Source organism: Marmota flaviventris, chromosome 5 (assembly GCF_047511675.1).
Source record: "Marmota flaviventris isolate mMarFla1 chromosome 5, mMarFla1.hap1, whole genome shotgun sequence".
In the NCBI taxonomy this organism is placed as follows: Eukaryota; Metazoa; Chordata; class Mammalia; order Rodentia; family Sciuridae; genus Marmota; species Marmota flaviventris.
Window position 1 is genome coordinate 101,355,238 of NC_092502.1, and position 17,317 is coordinate 101,372,554.

At 38.5% G+C, this 17,317-nt stretch overlaps 1 protein-coding gene across 4 annotated transcripts in view; it reads right to left on the reverse strand.

The window, feature by feature from the left end:
• Rasgrf2 (Ras protein specific guanine nucleotide releasing factor 2) overlaps window positions 1-17,317 on the reverse strand; it is a 237,289-nt gene that overhangs the window by 147,803 nt on the left and 72,169 nt on the right. For all 4 annotated transcript variants that reach the window (XM_071612454.1, XM_071612453.1, XM_071612452.1 and 1 more), the window contains exon 2: window positions 11,291-11,397. In XM_071612454.1, the coding sequence (XP_071468555.1) occupies window positions 11,291-11,397 (107 nt within the window). The remainder of the gene's footprint in view (window positions 1-11,290; window positions 11,398-17,317) is intronic.

The following is a 17,317-nucleotide window of genomic DNA, read 5'->3' on the forward strand; positions in this document are numbered from 1 at the left end:
TTTATGATCCCAATTGCAGAGAAAAAATTTGGTCCTCACTGATCACATATTGGCCTCAAGACACACAGCTAGTAAGTGACAGGGCTAGGATTTAAATCAAGGTTTGTCTGACCAAAGTCCATGCTCTTAAACACAAGCTACCCTCTCTCAGATGAGAAATAGCATCAGATTATCTTGATGTAGCTGCCCAAACTTCCAGCTACTTACTTGTCTTTAGGACTTGAGCCACAGAAGCCATGTTTATGCCACAAAACCTACTTTCATGACCACACTGGATCAGCCTAAAAAGAGAACCGGCCCCAGCTAAATACATTCTTCCTCCTCAGAAGCTGGGATTGTGCCTCTGCCCTGTTTACTTGAACTGAGACACTATGAACTTGGAAACTCCAGTTGCCATAGTCAGGCATCCCTGTTTGGCTACATCCATGTATAACCTGTCAATGTGAGTCTTCTGAGAGAGAAGCAGGTATTCAGAAAAGCAGGCAGAAAGTCTGAGATAGAGAAGGACTGGCTACCTGGGTTCCTGTAAGCTTTCTGATTTCAGGATCAGACTTATAACATCTGAATACAGTTGTACCCTGAGAGTCAGTGAGATATTGCAATTTCCTTCTAATAAATTCCCTACTTAACCTTAACTATGCGAAATATCTTTGTGTTACTTAAAACTAAAAAAGTGTTAAGACAATTCTAAAATCACAATTTTAATTCAATTATCTCAACACCCTCAGCACTTACATCATGCATGCTAATGGTGTTAGAGAGGAACATAGCATCAACAATATTAAGTCACTTGTTCTAATAACTCTCCCTAAAAGAGTATAAGAAAGTGTGAGTAAGTGAAAGTGTTGGTGGCGGAGGGAGGAGGGACAGAATCTTTATAAAAGGATGCTTTGGGAAAGTTTAAAGGGAGGAAATAATAATAGAGCATAAGAAAAAAATTATCATGATAAAAATTCTGCCCTTTCTCACTGACTTTATTAGAAATATGCCAAAGTAATTATAAGTATATTAGGTCAATGTTAGATAGCAGAATGGTATTTTCTTTTCTTTTTATAAAAATAAAAAGGTAAGTCCAGCCCAGATATGAGATGGAGTTCATTCCAAGCCTCACCAAGACGTGCCTCTTTTCATTTACAAGGTCCTATTAAATTAAACCTAGCTGAGAAAACCATTTTCTGTTTTAAAAAATGAAACCATAAAAGCATTATGGAACAGGAAAGTTTGCCATCAACAGATCAGGCATTATGTAAAATTCCATAACAAGAAAAACTAAACAGAATTAACTTGGTGGTAAAAATGAATCAAAGATGGAGATTTCACACATAAGTATCTCTCTGCACATGAATGGTCCAGAGAAGCTCCAAGCTCAGAACCAGCCACCACAAAGGATGGCAATAGACATGGGGCGACAGGTGCCTGCAGAGCATCTGGAAATTAGGCTCCTCTTCTTCACACTCCCCCAAACAAAGGAATAAAGGGCATGGATGGCAGCAATAACATGCCATCAGGTCACAGTACCTAAGCATGAAGTATGCTGGGTTTCTTTTCTATTATGAAACAAATCACCACAAACTTAGGGATTTAAAGCAATGCATATTTATTAGGAAGTATAGCCAAGGGATGGATGTTATTTCCAAGACTAGTTCATAAGAAAACTCTGGCTTCCAGATCACTAACCTTCTTTAGCATTCTTTGTTGGCTCCAAGGGAAGCCAGCTGCCAGGTTATGAGCTCCTCTATACAGACGCTTATGATAATTAGAGACCTAGGAGGCCTCTTTCCAACAGCCATCTAGGGACCCAGTACAACAGTAAGGAAGTGAACCTAGCCAACAACCATGGTAGTGAACTTTGAAGCAGAGCCTCCCCCAGTTGAACAACAGACCTGGTCATCACCATGATAGTGACTCGTGAGAAATTTCTGGACAGAGGTATCCAGCTAAGCCATGCCTGAATTCCTGATCCACAGAAATTTGGGGACTACAGCAAGTTGCTTATTGTATTAAGCATTATGGAGGAAACTGTTAAGCAGCAACAGATAACAAATAGAGCCCCAAATGAGCAAACAGAAAAGACACTACAGGAAACAAGGATAATTCAGGCAGCAGAGATTTATTACCTTCAGAGAGATAGGGAAGGATATTAGGGTCATAAAGCAAAAAGAGGCTGCCATGGAAAAGAAGTAATCAGATAACAAGAACAGTTCTTGGAAAACAAAAATAATGACTAAAATTTTATAGGTCAATGGATGCACTGACAATAAACCAGACATGGCTAAAAACTAAGCTAGGTGGTCAGAGAGAGATAAAATAATAATGTAACAGGCTATTTATCTACAGGAAATGAGAAGGAACAAATATTCAGTTGTGCATGATTGCTCATTCTCTGTGGGACCAAACACCGACCTTAAAACTTTGGTACATATTTTTTATACCTCAATGTAAATAGCCTTTACTGTTTTTCTTAATTTTATTTTTAACTTATTAGCATATTATTTATGCATATTAATGGCATACAGTGTGATATGTCAACACATGTGTATAGCACTTACTGATCAAATCAGGGTAACCAACATTCCCTCTCCTTTTCATTTTTGTTTGAAGTCTTTGAGCTCCTCTCTTCTAGATTTTCATAAAATATATAATAGGTTACTGGGGATGATAGTTATCTCACTGTACTTTGGAACACCAGAATTTATTTTTTCCCTCTAACTGTGTTTGGGTACTCATTATCCAACCTCCTTTATTGGTTTTTAGTTTTTAGAATCAACCTATGACAAAACACAGAGGCTTAATCAAATTTAGAGAACAGAATATAAATACTGAAAAGTTTATAAAGTGAGGAAAAATGATAATAAAAGCAATAAAATCTCAGGGTTAGAGGCGAAAAAAAATAATGAAAACACATTTAATGTTTTATTTACTTATCTTTCCTAGTAGAGAGTCAATACATACTGTCTAAAGTTGATAAATCAACAGAGATTAAAATTTTATTATTTTAGGACATAAAGTCAACTAATTTGAGAGCTAAAAATATGTAAATAACAAAAATGGGGCAAATAAAAAGAATGAAATAATGGAATTTGCTGGTAAATGGATGGAAATGGACAAAATCATGCTAAGTGAAATAAGTCAGACTCAAAGAAATCAAAGGTTAAATGTTTTCTCTCATATGTGGAAGCTAGAGCAAAATAAGGGAAAGAAGGAAGTGGGGGGAAAGGATTGGTTATCACAAGGGTAGAGGGAAGATCAGTGGGGCAGAAGATTGTAAGTAATGTTGATTTCCTTCTTTGCATGTTCTTATGAATCCAAATTGAGTTTTTGATTCAATAAATATTTACTGAGTGTTGGTGTGTATTCACTCAGGTGCTCAAAGCACCTGGCACAGGCATAAGCAAAATGACAACAACAACAACTATGGCCTTGCAAAACTTACACAGTAGTAGAACAAGAAAGATAAAAGTAATGAGAAAAATATGCAGGGTGTTACCTGATGATTAGTACAGCAGAGAGAGAGAGATGGATATAGACCCGGAAGTAGGAAGTGGGAAGCAGGAGGTCACAGTTTTAGCCAGGGTGTGAGGACAGGGTCCCATAGAGAAGATGGTGTCTGTGGCCTGCAGGAGTGAGCCACAGTGACTGGGGAAGAACAAGGGAACCCCAAGTGCAGAAGCCTGGCACTAGCAGTGAGCCTGGTGTGGCTGAAGAAGACAAGTAACAGGTTTCCTGGGGAATTCAGTGGGGAGGGTAAAAGAGGAAACAGGATTCTAAAGCATGTAGAGCAATTTAGAATCTCAGGTTTCGGCCCCCACCCCAGGTGAGGTAAGAACTTTGATCAAATGTGTGACACTATTTACCGTTTTAATAAGATAATTTTGGTCGCTGTGATGGGAAAGTCAGGGGGAAGTGAGGCCTAAGGGAAGATGGTAGAACCAGAGACTATGGTAATATCCCCGCAAAAAGGCTAAAAATCAGCCCAGTATCTGGCAGGAGACCTGGCACAGAACTGTTACTCAAATGAAGAGTTTCTGTCAAAACAAAAGTTATCTAACATGATTTATTTTACACAGTTTCTTCTTCTTCATGTAATAATTTTCAAGCCACACAACTTACTTCACTGGGGTTTTCTAGTTACAACTCATCTCTACTCTTCCTGGGGTATCAAAAAGCTTTTTTTTTTTTAAAAATATTTATTTATTTTTTTAGTTATCGGCAGACACAACATCTTTGTTGGTATGTGGTGCTGAGGATCGAACCTGGGCCTCAGGCATGCCAGACGAGCGCGCTACCACTTGAGCCACATCCCCAGCCCCAAAAAGCTTTTTTATAGGTCCCACTAGAATGAATGTCTACTCCAAGGTTGCACCAAATCAACCATGATTGTTGGCTTCCCTTCTATAATTCTTCAGAGCAACAGTATTTCTCTTTACTGTGTTTTCAACATGTTTTATTTGATTATATTTTCCATTTACTAGATACTACTCAAATTTAGAATTTCTGCCTCATCTGTACTATTCATTATTTCCACTATTTAAAAGGTTTTTGTTTTTTATTTGACTTCTACCAAAAGAAGGGGGAGAGCTTTAAGGAGAAAGAGAAAGTGAAAAGGAAGACAGAGGAAGAAAAAGGAAATAATAAAATCAAGCCATAAAAAATCAACATCATGAAAGCGAAACTCAAAATTCATCTGCTGACTATCAACAGATGGCAAGATTTGGAAATATATATATGGGAGTCAAATACCAGGGTGTAATATTTATAATCAAAACCAAACCACCACCACTCCATACAGGAGAAAAGGGAACATTCAAATAAAATCCTGAAGGAGTTCAGAGAAGATGCACAGTTTGGAATTATAGTTCTTAATTATTTTTATAGAATGGCAAAAAAATAGCTTAGAAAGAAGTTGTTAGATGATCCAGAGTCTCATTCCAATTATTTTGATTAAATATGCATTTAGAAGTGAACCATAGCAAAACCCAAGATGAAAAGTCATATAAAAGATTACTAAAGAAAAACTCCAATTAACTCTAGAGCTATACTGAGTTTTATCAAGAAAACTGTTGGAAGGAAGGAAGGAAGATGGGAGAACTGTTCAGAGCCAGCTTCCTCATGTTGAAAGAATAATGTCTTTGCGAATGGGGAGAATACGGTCCTGGTTAGCATGGTACAGTTCCTACCTAAGCAACCTTTGAGCACTGGCAGCAGCAGTTGTATCTAAGCAAGGCCAGGTTCCTGCTATAGTTTGAACCTTGACTGCCCCAAAGGCCCATGTAGTAAAGGTTGGGTTCCCTAGAGTGGTACTATTGGGAGATGATGAGACCTTAAGAAATGTAGCTTAGTAGAAGTCTTTAGGTCTTTGGGAGTGTATCCTTGAAGGAGATTGTGGGACCCTGGTCCTCTCACTTTTTAATTCCAGTCATGAGATGAGAAATTTTGACTACCACATGTCCATGTCATAATGTAGCTACCTCACTGCAGGCCAAACATAACAGGGCCAAATGATCACAGACTGGGCCTAGCAAAAGCATGAGCCAAAATAGGAACTTTTCTTTTTGGAAGTAAATTTTCTCGGGTATTTGATATAGTAACTGAAAGCTGACTAACACACCTCCTTAGCTTTGCTCATGGCCACTTTGGCAAGTACTGTACTTTTTTTTTTGGGGGGGGGGGGTTCCTAAATTCTCTCATACCAGTATCTCCACTCTACTGACTAATCAATATTTTTTAGGGATCACATTAGCTTGAGGTTCTAATACCCCCATCAATCTCTCCTTCATCTCTTACAGGTTCTCTTCTCCTGAATTGTCCTCTGTACAGTGAATGGAAACCCAAGTGTCTCAGAGATCAAAAGTGGAACAAATTCAAAAGACTAAAACTCCTCTTCCAAACACATATTCATAGCAAAATTATTCATAAGAGGGAAAATGGAAATAATCCAAACAACCATCAATTGATGAAGGGATAAACAAAATGTGATCTACTCACACAATGGAAAATAATCCATCCATGAGAAAGAACAAAGTAACGCTATATGATACAACATGGATGAACTTGAACTTTGAAAACATGCTAAGCAAAAGAAGCCAGTAGCCAGTTTTTATGATTCCAATTATATAAAATGTCTGGATACAGGAAGCTGAATAGGGGTGGGGCTGGCAGGAGTAGGGAATGACTGCTAATTGATACAAGGTTTATTTTTTGGTGTTGAAAACATTCTAGAATTAGTAGTGATGACTGTACAACCTTGTGAATGTACTAGAAAAAAAATACTGAATTTTACACTAAAAGATGATGACTTCTGTGTGTGAAATACAACTCAATTAAAAGATAAACTTTACAAAATGCAGCAGAGCAATTTTCCCCCAAAACAATATATTTTTTATTGCATCATAATTCAAAGAGTCTTTGTCAAAATAAATTCCATAGATAAAACTTCAAGACCAAAAAATGGTGTAGGCAATATCCAATGAATATAAAAACAAAGTATATCCATCACACAGAGAGCTCTTTTAGAAGGGGGGGGGGGAGGTAGAAAAACACCAGTAGAGAAAATGGGGAAAGGACATGAGATGACGATTCATATGGGAAATACAGACAAATATTTAACAGTTGCAAAAAGTGGTCAATAACCAAGAAAATGCTTATTACCCCAAGATATCATTTTTTATCCATCCATCAATATAATAAAGATTTTTATAAAAAATTATTCCAGATTTTCTCTTATTCTAGTGAAGGTTACTAAACTGGCATGTGTGTTTCTGAAAAGCAATTGGGCACTGAGCCAGGAAAAGAGAACAAGAGATAAGTAATATGCAATTTGCTTTGAAGAAATTCAGGCTGACAGAAACAAAAACAGGAGCAAATCCATGCAATAATCTCTTAGTTGCACTGAGAGAAATAAGAGGTGACAGTGGGATCAAAGAACAGAATGGTCAGTCCTTCCTGCAGAGAAGAAGAGCATCAGGGAAGACATGTGGATGACTGAGAGCTGCATTCTGAGAGATAAGTTGGTGTAAGTCAGACTGGAGGGGTCATCCCAGCACAGTGAGATTCCTGGGTGGGGTCGCTCACCTGGAGCTCAAGCTACAAGGGGAAAGGTGGCATGAGAAGTTCTCAGAGGTGAGCTCAGGAAGGGCATCCCTGCATTGGCTCACTGTGTCTGGGAAGGCAGGGCAGAGCTAGCATTGGATAAAGAAGTAAATAAACATCAGTTAAAAGAACAAACAAAGGTAGACTGTGGTGTCTCCCAGTGCTTCAGGGGCAAGGCAAGCATGTGAAGCAAGACTCTGTGAGGAGCCAGAAAGACAATTGACAGATGAAGGTATTGACAAAGGGCTGAAAAGAAGGAAACTGAAGCTCAGCTTTTTCCTACAGAAAACAAGTAACCATCAAATCAAGTGAAATCTTTCACAGTTCACTAGCACTTTACACACTGTAAGGGGGAATGAATTCTCTTTCATTGTGGCAAATCTGGAGGCAAATCCCAGACAGAAGTTCTTACCAAAAACATAATATTGCAGATGGACAAAAATCCATGTTTTCAGCTTTAAGGTTATAAGAGGAATATAAAATATGGCTTTGGGATTGCTCTAGGTTATAACATCACTGCCGATTCCTGATTGTCTAGTTCTGTGATGTTTCTGTAACACATAAAATATTTTCAGCTATTCCATGTAATCACTCTTTTCTGATTTGTTAGGGATTTCTCCATGCACATTTTATAGAGGGCTGATCTTATAGGGATAAGAAACACACAATGCCTTTTAGGTGGTACAGATTTTATACTATATACTTTGCTCTAAATTAAGCTTTAACCAAGGAAGAAGAATGAGGGTGCAGGCAGTAGGCATTTGGTGTTCCATGCAGTTAACATGGTGTGTGTGTGTGTGCGTGTGCATGTGTGTACGTGTGTGTGTGTTTGGTGTGAGGGGAGAGAATATGGACAACAGGCTGTCTTGGGCACACGTAATCTAAAATATATAAATAAAAAAGAGACCCAAGAGGGCTACGGTTGTAGCTCAGTGGTTGAGCGCTTGCCTCGCATGTGTGAAGTATTGAGTTCGATCCTCAGCACCACGTAAAAATAAATAAAGATATTTTTCAAAAAGAGAGACCCAAGAGGCTGCATTAGAGTTTTTTGTTTGTTTGTTTGTTTTTGTTTTTTTAACTGAACAAGATAACAATGCTTAAATGAAAGATTTAACTAAAGGATTAAGTCTCTCTGCTCATCATGTTAGGGACTGACAGGGTAAAAGAAAGGTTAGGTCAAACCTTTCCAACTCAATCTGATATGAATTTTTCTGAATGAAAGCATATGTCCAACTCCTTTTTCCCTGAAAATGCCTCACTTGGAGGAGATCCTGAGACCCACCTGCACAAGATATACACTGAGGTGAGGTTGGAACAGAGTTTCAGTTAAAGAAATTGGAAAGTCAACAAAAGATAGTGAGACAGTTTCCAATGCCAACAGCATAAGCCACACATTGCATAGTGGGTACAGCTATGCAGCCTAATGGTACTCCACACTGGGCATAATATTCTCAAACCCTCCCCAGACCTCACCTTGGGTAAAGATCCAAACCCAGCTCTGTCCTCAAGACACAGCTTACCTCTCAAATAGCCTAGTGTACACTCATTCTCCCACATGTTCCATGTCATGGGGCAGAAAGATCATGTCAGTATCCCACAGCTCCCCACTGTCCCTTCCCAGTAACCAATCACACTCTAATAATTCCCTGCAGAGCACTTCCTGGTCACTGCTCACCACTTTGCTTGACAAACTTGCTCTCATCCATTATTTCTTCTCTCAGTAGTTGACATCATCCAAGCTAAGGGCCAAGAGATGTTTTATATGGTCTGATACTTCCCATATCCACATAGCCAAAGATCCTTATAGGTTACCCCAACATCTCTGGAATACCTTCCTCTTCCTCTTCCAGACTACTATATTCTAGGACTTAAGATTAGGTCGGGACAGGAAGAGCCCTGGAAGATGAAAACTCGGTCCTCTTCCATACCAAGACCATCTTCTTACTGATGGGGCTATCTGGACCAAGTCAAAGGGTCAAAATGAAGAGCATTAATTCAAAAAAAAAAGAAAGAAAGAAATTCTGGACCAGATCTAAAGGATAAAAGATGCAACTAGAATTCCCAGAAAATGAACCAAAGATCATCTTAAAGCAAACTGTGACAAGGAGATTCTGCTCAGAGATGCAAAAGCCAGTGCAACAATGTGATTTTCATGGCAGACAAAGACAGCACACCCAGGCTAGTATGGAAAAACCATCCCAGGAAAACAGAAGAGATCAAGAGAGGGAGTTCTGAGCAGTCTTTGTTTCCTATATAGAATTTGCAGAAAGATCTGCAGCTCAGAAAAGAACTAGTCTCATGCTCAAATAGTTATCAGTCAATCAAAATCTCAGACTTTAGAAAAGGGAATCAATAAGACAGGAACTATTAGGATTTTAAAGTTTTCTATTAAAAAGGCAGCAACTGGGTACAGTGGTGCACACCTGAAATCCCAGCTACTCAAGAGAATCACAAGTTTGAAGCCAATCTGAGCAACTTAGCAAGACACCATCTCAAAATTAAAATAAAATGGTTTGGGTATGTGGTTCAGTGTTAGAGCTCCCCTGGGTTAATCCCCAGCACCCTGCCCCCGCCCACACATACACAGACAGCAGTACCAAATTAAGGCCATCAAGCTGTCCTCTAAGGGTAGCTACCAATCCCTATTAATTATGTTTCAGTAGCACAATGTCAAGCAAAAATGGCTAACAATGTTTTTTTCTCTGAATAAGCTTTGTTAACTTTCTGGCTTTGTTTAAGTATAAAAAAAGTCAGGGTGAATTTCAGAGATCCAAGTTATATTATTGTCCCTGATTCCAGAAACATCTCAGTGTAAAAAGTCAAATGTAAGAATTCAAATATAAAGCAGTCAGATTAAAAGGAGTCATCAAAGAATCCAATCCCAGACCTCAAGTCAAAGGAAAAACAATTCTAACAGACAAAAGACTCAAGGCATCAAGAAAAATGATCAATCACTAACCAAATCTTCAAATCAAGAGAGAAGTGTCACCATTCTATCATCTAAACTACTCAAGTGGCTTCTAAAGTCTGTCTCCTAACAAAAATCTCACATGCCCTAGTTTTCATCGTATGCCAAATAACAGTAGTGACCAACCACATCCACATATATGGACAAAAAAATGATAAAGAAAGAAGGACCTCTTCTATGAAATCCAACCACCTTCAAAGTCATTCACATTGTCTGAGTTTGGTTCACCCAGATATTTGCTTGGCAATTAAAAAAAAAGCCATTTATACTACCCCTGGTAACTGCTCTTCTGGAATGGAAAAAAAAATAGGCAAATACACATGTTTTTAATTATGTTGCATTTTAACTCTCAAATGTAAAAGAATAGAATTAACCACAAAGACTGTGTCTGCAAAGGACCCCAGGCTCTACCTTGCCAGCCTGATGCATCTGCCATCTTTGAAGACCTGGCCTTCTCTCTATAGGAATTCATTCCACATTGGTCCTGAATCTGGAGCAAAGCCCTCAGACAGAGAACACCCAGAGCAAAGGCAGTCAAGTAGGGTGCCTGGCTAGTTACAACAGCAAAGCTGCACCCAGGGCAAAAAGCAGTCAGCATGGGAGCCATCTGAAGCAAAGATGAACAGCACCAGGAAATTGAGAGGGAAAACAAAGAGGGATCTGTCTTGCCTCTTTCAGATTCCTCACTCCCATTTAAGATTTTGTGGGTGTCTTTCCACCTTTCTGGTATTTCCTAAGAGGAAGAAAATTACAGTTTTCTATTTCCCTAGATAGAGGTTGCTATTGCCTGTTTTCAATAACTGAGGTAGGATTTACAAAGGTGGGCTCAGCTGGGTTCATATCTCAGTTCTGTCACTTATTAGCTGTGCAACCTCTGGCAAGTAAACTCACCTGCCAGGCCTGTTTCCTTGTCTATAAAAGAGAGGATGCTTATAATGTGCCTCTGGCAGATTGATGAAAGGTGAGTCATACATTTCATAAATTCCTTAATTGAGAAGCACTTAGTGAAGGGCACAAAGGAATTTACTATTTGTTTTTATATTTTATCTATTACCTTTAATCTTTAACTGGAATATAGCCACTGAAATAATTAGCTCACACATGGCTAACGAGAGGGTCCAAAGGAAACCCCATCCTGGAATGGCAAGTTCTTCCAAACTCGTGCCAACAGTGATAACCCAATGCAAGACCCAGACAAGCAGGTATCACACATGGGAGAAGTTATGTCCACACCTGGCTTGGTGAATAGCCTCCATCCACTCTTTACCATCCTGCTCCTCCTCACAGCGCAGCTCCAGTGGCTTCTGACCTTCATGGCCAAAAAGAACAGTAAAGTAATACTGGAAAGAAACAAACACAGAAGTTTAGTTTTATCTTTTGAGCATAAAAGCATAATAACACAGTATATGCCTATACAAAGTATATATTTACAAAATACATCGATTTTATGTAAGTCATATTTCAAAGTGAAAATATCATTCCTGACCCAGTTAGCAATGACTGCAGCTAGAAGACAACATAGACCACATCTTAACACCCATCAGCAAGAGTCAACCCACAACCCTACTGCACTATGTATTTTTATACAAGTACAAGAAGAACATTGCCCAAATCTGGCTTTAAAGATATATTAGTGTTATCATGAAAATTTTTCCAAAAATGTTTCCCTTTTGTGGGGTGTGAGAAAGTGGCAGGCACATAAGTCCATACCACTGCACTGGCTAGTTCTATTATTTATTCTATTCTGCATCTATTCTGCATTCTGGAAAGAAATATATCTAAAATTATATTGAATCATTGCCATTTGCCTACCCTTCAATCTTAGTGGACATCACCATTGCTTATTCCTTATTTTCCTAGACAGATTATACTTGATATAAGAAGGAACCCTAATCATCATCCTTGGGGTTAAGAGCAGAATTTTTTTTTGGTAGAAGTGGAATCTAAGTTACTGTCAGACAAAAGGAACTGGGATTAAGTAGAGAAAAGTCATAGGGCCATTTATTGGGATAAAATGATTTCTCTCATATGAATTTTATTCATAATCACTAAAAACTGGAAACAACCACATATCTTTTAGTAGTTAAATAATGCTGGTACATCTTTACAATGGATACTACTCAGCAGTAAAAAGGAACAAACCCTTGATAAACCCAGCAACTTGGATGCCTCCCAAAGTGTCATGTCACAAAAAAAGTCATTCTCAAAAGGTTATATATGCAATGATTCCTTTTGTTTGATATTTCCAAAGTAGTGTCAGAGAACAGATCAGTAGTTTGGGGGAGTCATGGTGGGGATGTGTGATGGTAAAGGGATGGTGTGGGGGAGTCTGGGGGTTGATAGAACGGTTCTGCGTCATCATTATGAGGGTTACACAAATCCAAATAGGTCATAGAACCATGCACCAAAGAAGGTTAATCATATGCTGTTGATTCAAAGACTTTAAAAATCATATATGATTACTCAAGATTCTCATTAGGATTCAAGAATACAAGTAATCAGATAAATAAGTCTTACACAGACTCCCAAACTCACACTGGGCCACCAAACCGCTTTGTGCTCCAGCCAAGACAGATGTGAAATGGGGAATCTCACAACCATATACAGAGTTCATGGACCATAGTTCTAAAGTAGATTTCTTTAAAAATCTTGGTATAATCTATTAGTATGTGAAATACATATCTGGCACTGAGTTTGCTCTGTATTAGAGAAAGTAACAAATGTCTGAGTCAAAGATGCATTGTCCTTTGACAGCACTTGTGAGCAATATACTCAATAGATCACAATGAATCAGTATTATCTCAGAAGTCTTTAAGTTGTGATTGACTTGCTTGGACATTTGAAGATCTCCTCTAGCCTATGAAGTTCTGAAATGCTTCAAAACAGCTGTGAGGTCCAGAAAAACTTGTGGTGCCTCTAGAGTAAGTGTTCATCTGCCTCATTTTATTTCCAAGCCCCTTAGAATGTGTCCTCTCCAATTTCCTGAACACCATGAACTGACCCAGGATGAAGTAGTAGACAAGCTAAAGGAAAATTCCAAGCTGAACCAAACATACATATTTAAGCTTAAGTGGAGGGAGGAAAACAGAGGGATCCTCAGATTCCAGAAACAAAGATAAGAGGCGAAGCCAAGCAGAAAGCATGGGAACTGAGGGGTAACACATTAGACCTTCTCAGCCAGGAGACAGAGTTCTAACATCCACAGGGGCTGAAACACATGGTCTTGGGCCTGTACAAGACACCAAGGTGGAATCAAGACCCTGCATAATACCAGGGCACATGAGAGGCTGACACTTCTGCACAACAGAAACCAGAAAAACTCCACCCCAAGTCCACTGTATGCCAGGATAATTTCCAAACGCATTAGAAATTTTGGTGAAAAAATTAAATCAAAACAGGGACTGGGGTTGCAGCTCAGTGGTAGATAACTTGCCTTGCATGTGTGAGGCACTGGGTTCAAATCTCAGCACCACATAAAAATAAATAAAGATATTGTGTCCATCTACAACTAAAAAAAATAATTTAAAAATTAAACCAAAACAAATACATTTTTAAATGATTGATTGATAACTGTACCTCTAAGTAGGAAAAATTGTCTTAACTATGGTTTAAAATCCTGAAACAGTAAGATAAAAGACCAATGATTGAATTACATTAAAAAGTCTACATAACAAGACCACTGCAAACAATGCATAAAGACATGTAACAAACTGGAAATATATGTATAATTGATATAAAAGTGATAATGTCCTTTATGTATAAAGATAATCATGTGATTGTTCTTTTTAGCCTCCTCATATGGATTTCCTAATATTTATAACTTCCATGGCTGTATTAATTATACAAGTAACTCAATTTTCATTGTTGATTTTGAAGCACTAGGAATTAAACCCACATGTTCTATGCCATTGAGATATATCCCAACCCCTTTATTAATTATTTATTTTTAATTTTGATACAGGGTCTTGCCAAGTTGTTGAGGCTGGCATTGAACTCTTGATCCTCCTGCCTTACTTTCAAGGGTAGCTGGGATTACAAAATATGACACTGGGTCTTTTTATTGACTTAAATTTTAATTGTTTTTGAAATAATTTAAGCTTATAGAAAAGTTGCAAGAACTAAAATACAGTAAAAAAAATTTCTATTGGCCAAATTATATTGTTATATTGTGTGCAGGTACAACTATCTGACAACAAATCCCACCATTATATACAATTATAATGCACCAATTGTAAAAAAAAAAAAAAACTGAGTTACCTTGAAAATGATATTCTTAAAATACAGAAAGTGAACATTAAAAATAAAATGATAGAAAAGATAAACTCTAGTCAAAAGACAAAAGTTGGACTATAATATCAAATGTGATAAAGAAGATCCTATATCAATAAAAGAATCAATTTCCTAGGAAGTATAGCAATCCTGAATGTGCATCATTATATTGGACTTTAGTGAGTTTTCATTCAGTTACATCTTCTGGCCCCCTCAAGATGCCCAGACCAGATCTTTGGTTAGAATATCAGATTTCCTCTCCTGTGGTGATGTTGCAGAAGTTGTTGATATAGTCAATGAGCCTCTCCACCAGATATTTCTTCTAATTTTCTCTGAATTCTCAGCTACTAAAGACAAGACACCATATACATGTTGCTCCATGGGGGATCCCTCCAAAGGTCCCAACTCAAGGCTTTGAGCCTGATTCTCATTCCGATCCATTCCTGGAATGATTTTTCAGGGATTCTCAAACTCCCAACTGCCTCTGCTTTCTATGGAGTTCACACTTGGAGCTTCAGGTTTTCCACTGAAGAAAGTATTTTTGTCATACTTTTAGATCACCAAGATTATTTTCCTATTTTTACAAATAGCTATGCCATTTTAATTTTCGTAAAGCCTATATTTCACTGATGTTTCGAGCAAGGGCAGAAGGGGGTTATAAAAACATGATATTTTAATGTATGAACTCTTAACATTATCGTAACTGTAATTACCAAAACAAATACTTATATAAGCCTCTTTAAAGCACCTATGTATGAAAGGGAAAGGAGATAAGTGGTTGTCACAAGCTTAGGAGAAGAGAGGACGCGGACTGACTGCTAATGGTGTGGAGCTTTTAATTTATTTTAATTAATAGAATTTTTTTAGAGCAGTTTGGGTTTACAAAAAAATTGAGCAGAAAGTACAGGGAGTGTCCCTCCCCCAACTCCTGCACACCCCACACATGGTTTTTCCTATTATCACAATTTGCATGTATGTGGCATATTTGGTAAAGCTGATGAACAAATATGGATGCATGTAGTGTATCCATAGTATATTCAGGTTCATTCCGTGCTGCACATTCTGTGGGTTTAACAAATGTATAATGTTGTGCATTGACCACTACTGAGTTTCCTTCTGGGCCTGGTGAAAATGATTGGCACTTAGATAGTGGTGATGGTTTCCCAACCTTGTGAATATACTAAAACTCACTAAATTATATACTTTAAAATTATGAATTTTATGATATGATTTATATCTAAATTTATTTTAAATGGGAAAAAATAAGCAGTAAGAAACAGTGGAAGTCTGGCACGGTAGTGCACGCCTGTAATCCCAGCAATTCTGGAAGCTGAGGCAGGAGGATCATGAGCTCAAAGCCAACCTCAGCAGATTAGGATGGCACTTAGCAACTCAGCAAGACCCCGTCTCTAAATAAAATATAAAAAAGGGCTGAGGAGGTGGTTCAGTGGTTAAGTGCCCCTAGATTCAAGCCCCAGTACAAAACAAAAAACAGTGGGGGTGGGGGAAATAACTATGTGCTAATTCTTTGGATTACCAATTTCTATGTGCAAATTCTTTGGATTACCAGTTTCTAGTCATTCTTATCCATTTTTGAGATCTTTTCCCCAAATCTTTCAGCTTTCACAAGCTGGTTTGCTCTGATCTGCCCTTTATTTGGTAACTGTTGATCTAGCAGCTACTACTCCCAAAACCACTGTGCTAAGCTTGTGAAGGATAAAGAAAGTTAATCCAGCCTACCTTCTGCCCTCAGAAAATGGCCTTTAAATCTTTACAAAGACATATGCAGCACTTCCAACTTACTCAATTAGTCATACTTTTTAACTAACTTACCTGGGTTTCTTGCTTAGATTTGCTACATAGCAGAGCTGCCTGGAGTTGCAGCAGCAGCCAGAGATTACTTCACCTATGGTTCTCTAAGCCTTCTCTCTCCCGGGCCCTGCTGTACTGCTGTCTATTTATCTTTTAGTTGTATGTGCATCTGTGGTGTCAAGAGTGAGTGAACATACTTGACTATGTTCCTGTGTGCGCTTGTGTATGCACCCTTGCTAGGTCTAGCCGAGAGTTTCCTTCACAAAGATTTGGATGAGAAGACAAAGGCTCTAGGGGGACTCAAAAATGCAGTCTAGGCCCTGGCAGATAATCAGGGAAGCTTAAGTAAAGAACAGAAGCATGAAAGTCTCCTTCTTCAGCCAGTAGAAAGAGCAGAGGCCTGAGAGAAAGAAGAGGAAAGAAGGAGAATAGGGAGAAGTGAAGGAGGGAGAGAGTGTCTTTGATTTTGCAAAGAAAGCGATAGCTACACTAGGTTGGTGAGCGGGAAATCCTCATTTCTAACTAATCTGAGATGGCAAAAGTCTTTGGGGACATTTTCCATCCCACTGGCCACGCTACAGCTGACAATAGCAGGCCATATTTTGTGTCTAAGAATCATATGATAACGGTCTTCCAGTGTAGCTGAATGTTAAGATGGGTTATCGTGTTTGTGTTTTGGCTACTACCTCAACTCAACAAACAAAAATCAATGCCTAGGTGATAAAGGGAGGTCACCACATCAGACCTGGGAAGGAGGTGACTAAAATTGATTTGACTTTTATTCACTCAAGGACATAAAAGGGTTACATGTGGAATGGCCAAACTCCTGGAGACTAGAGAAGATTTCTTCACAGGCATTGTATGTGCTGAGCCTCCCAACCCCAACCTACCTGCTCCCTACACAAACCCCAGGGAAGAGGGAGGGGTGTTCTCCTGACTTCAAGCTAGTGAGGGGGCTCTAAGGAGCTTGCTCATAGAGATTCCTGTGTTTTACCAAGTTGGTGCCTGGCCATGCATAAGAATCTGAGAGGCAAATATCTGGGAACTGCTTGCCAGAGGATAGAAGCAGAGAAGCAGATGCTACATTTGAAGTAATAGTCCCACCAAGGGCAAAATCAATGAGGAGTGTTTTTTTTTTTTTTTTTGGTGGGGGGCTTGTTTTTTTGACCCAGAAATTGG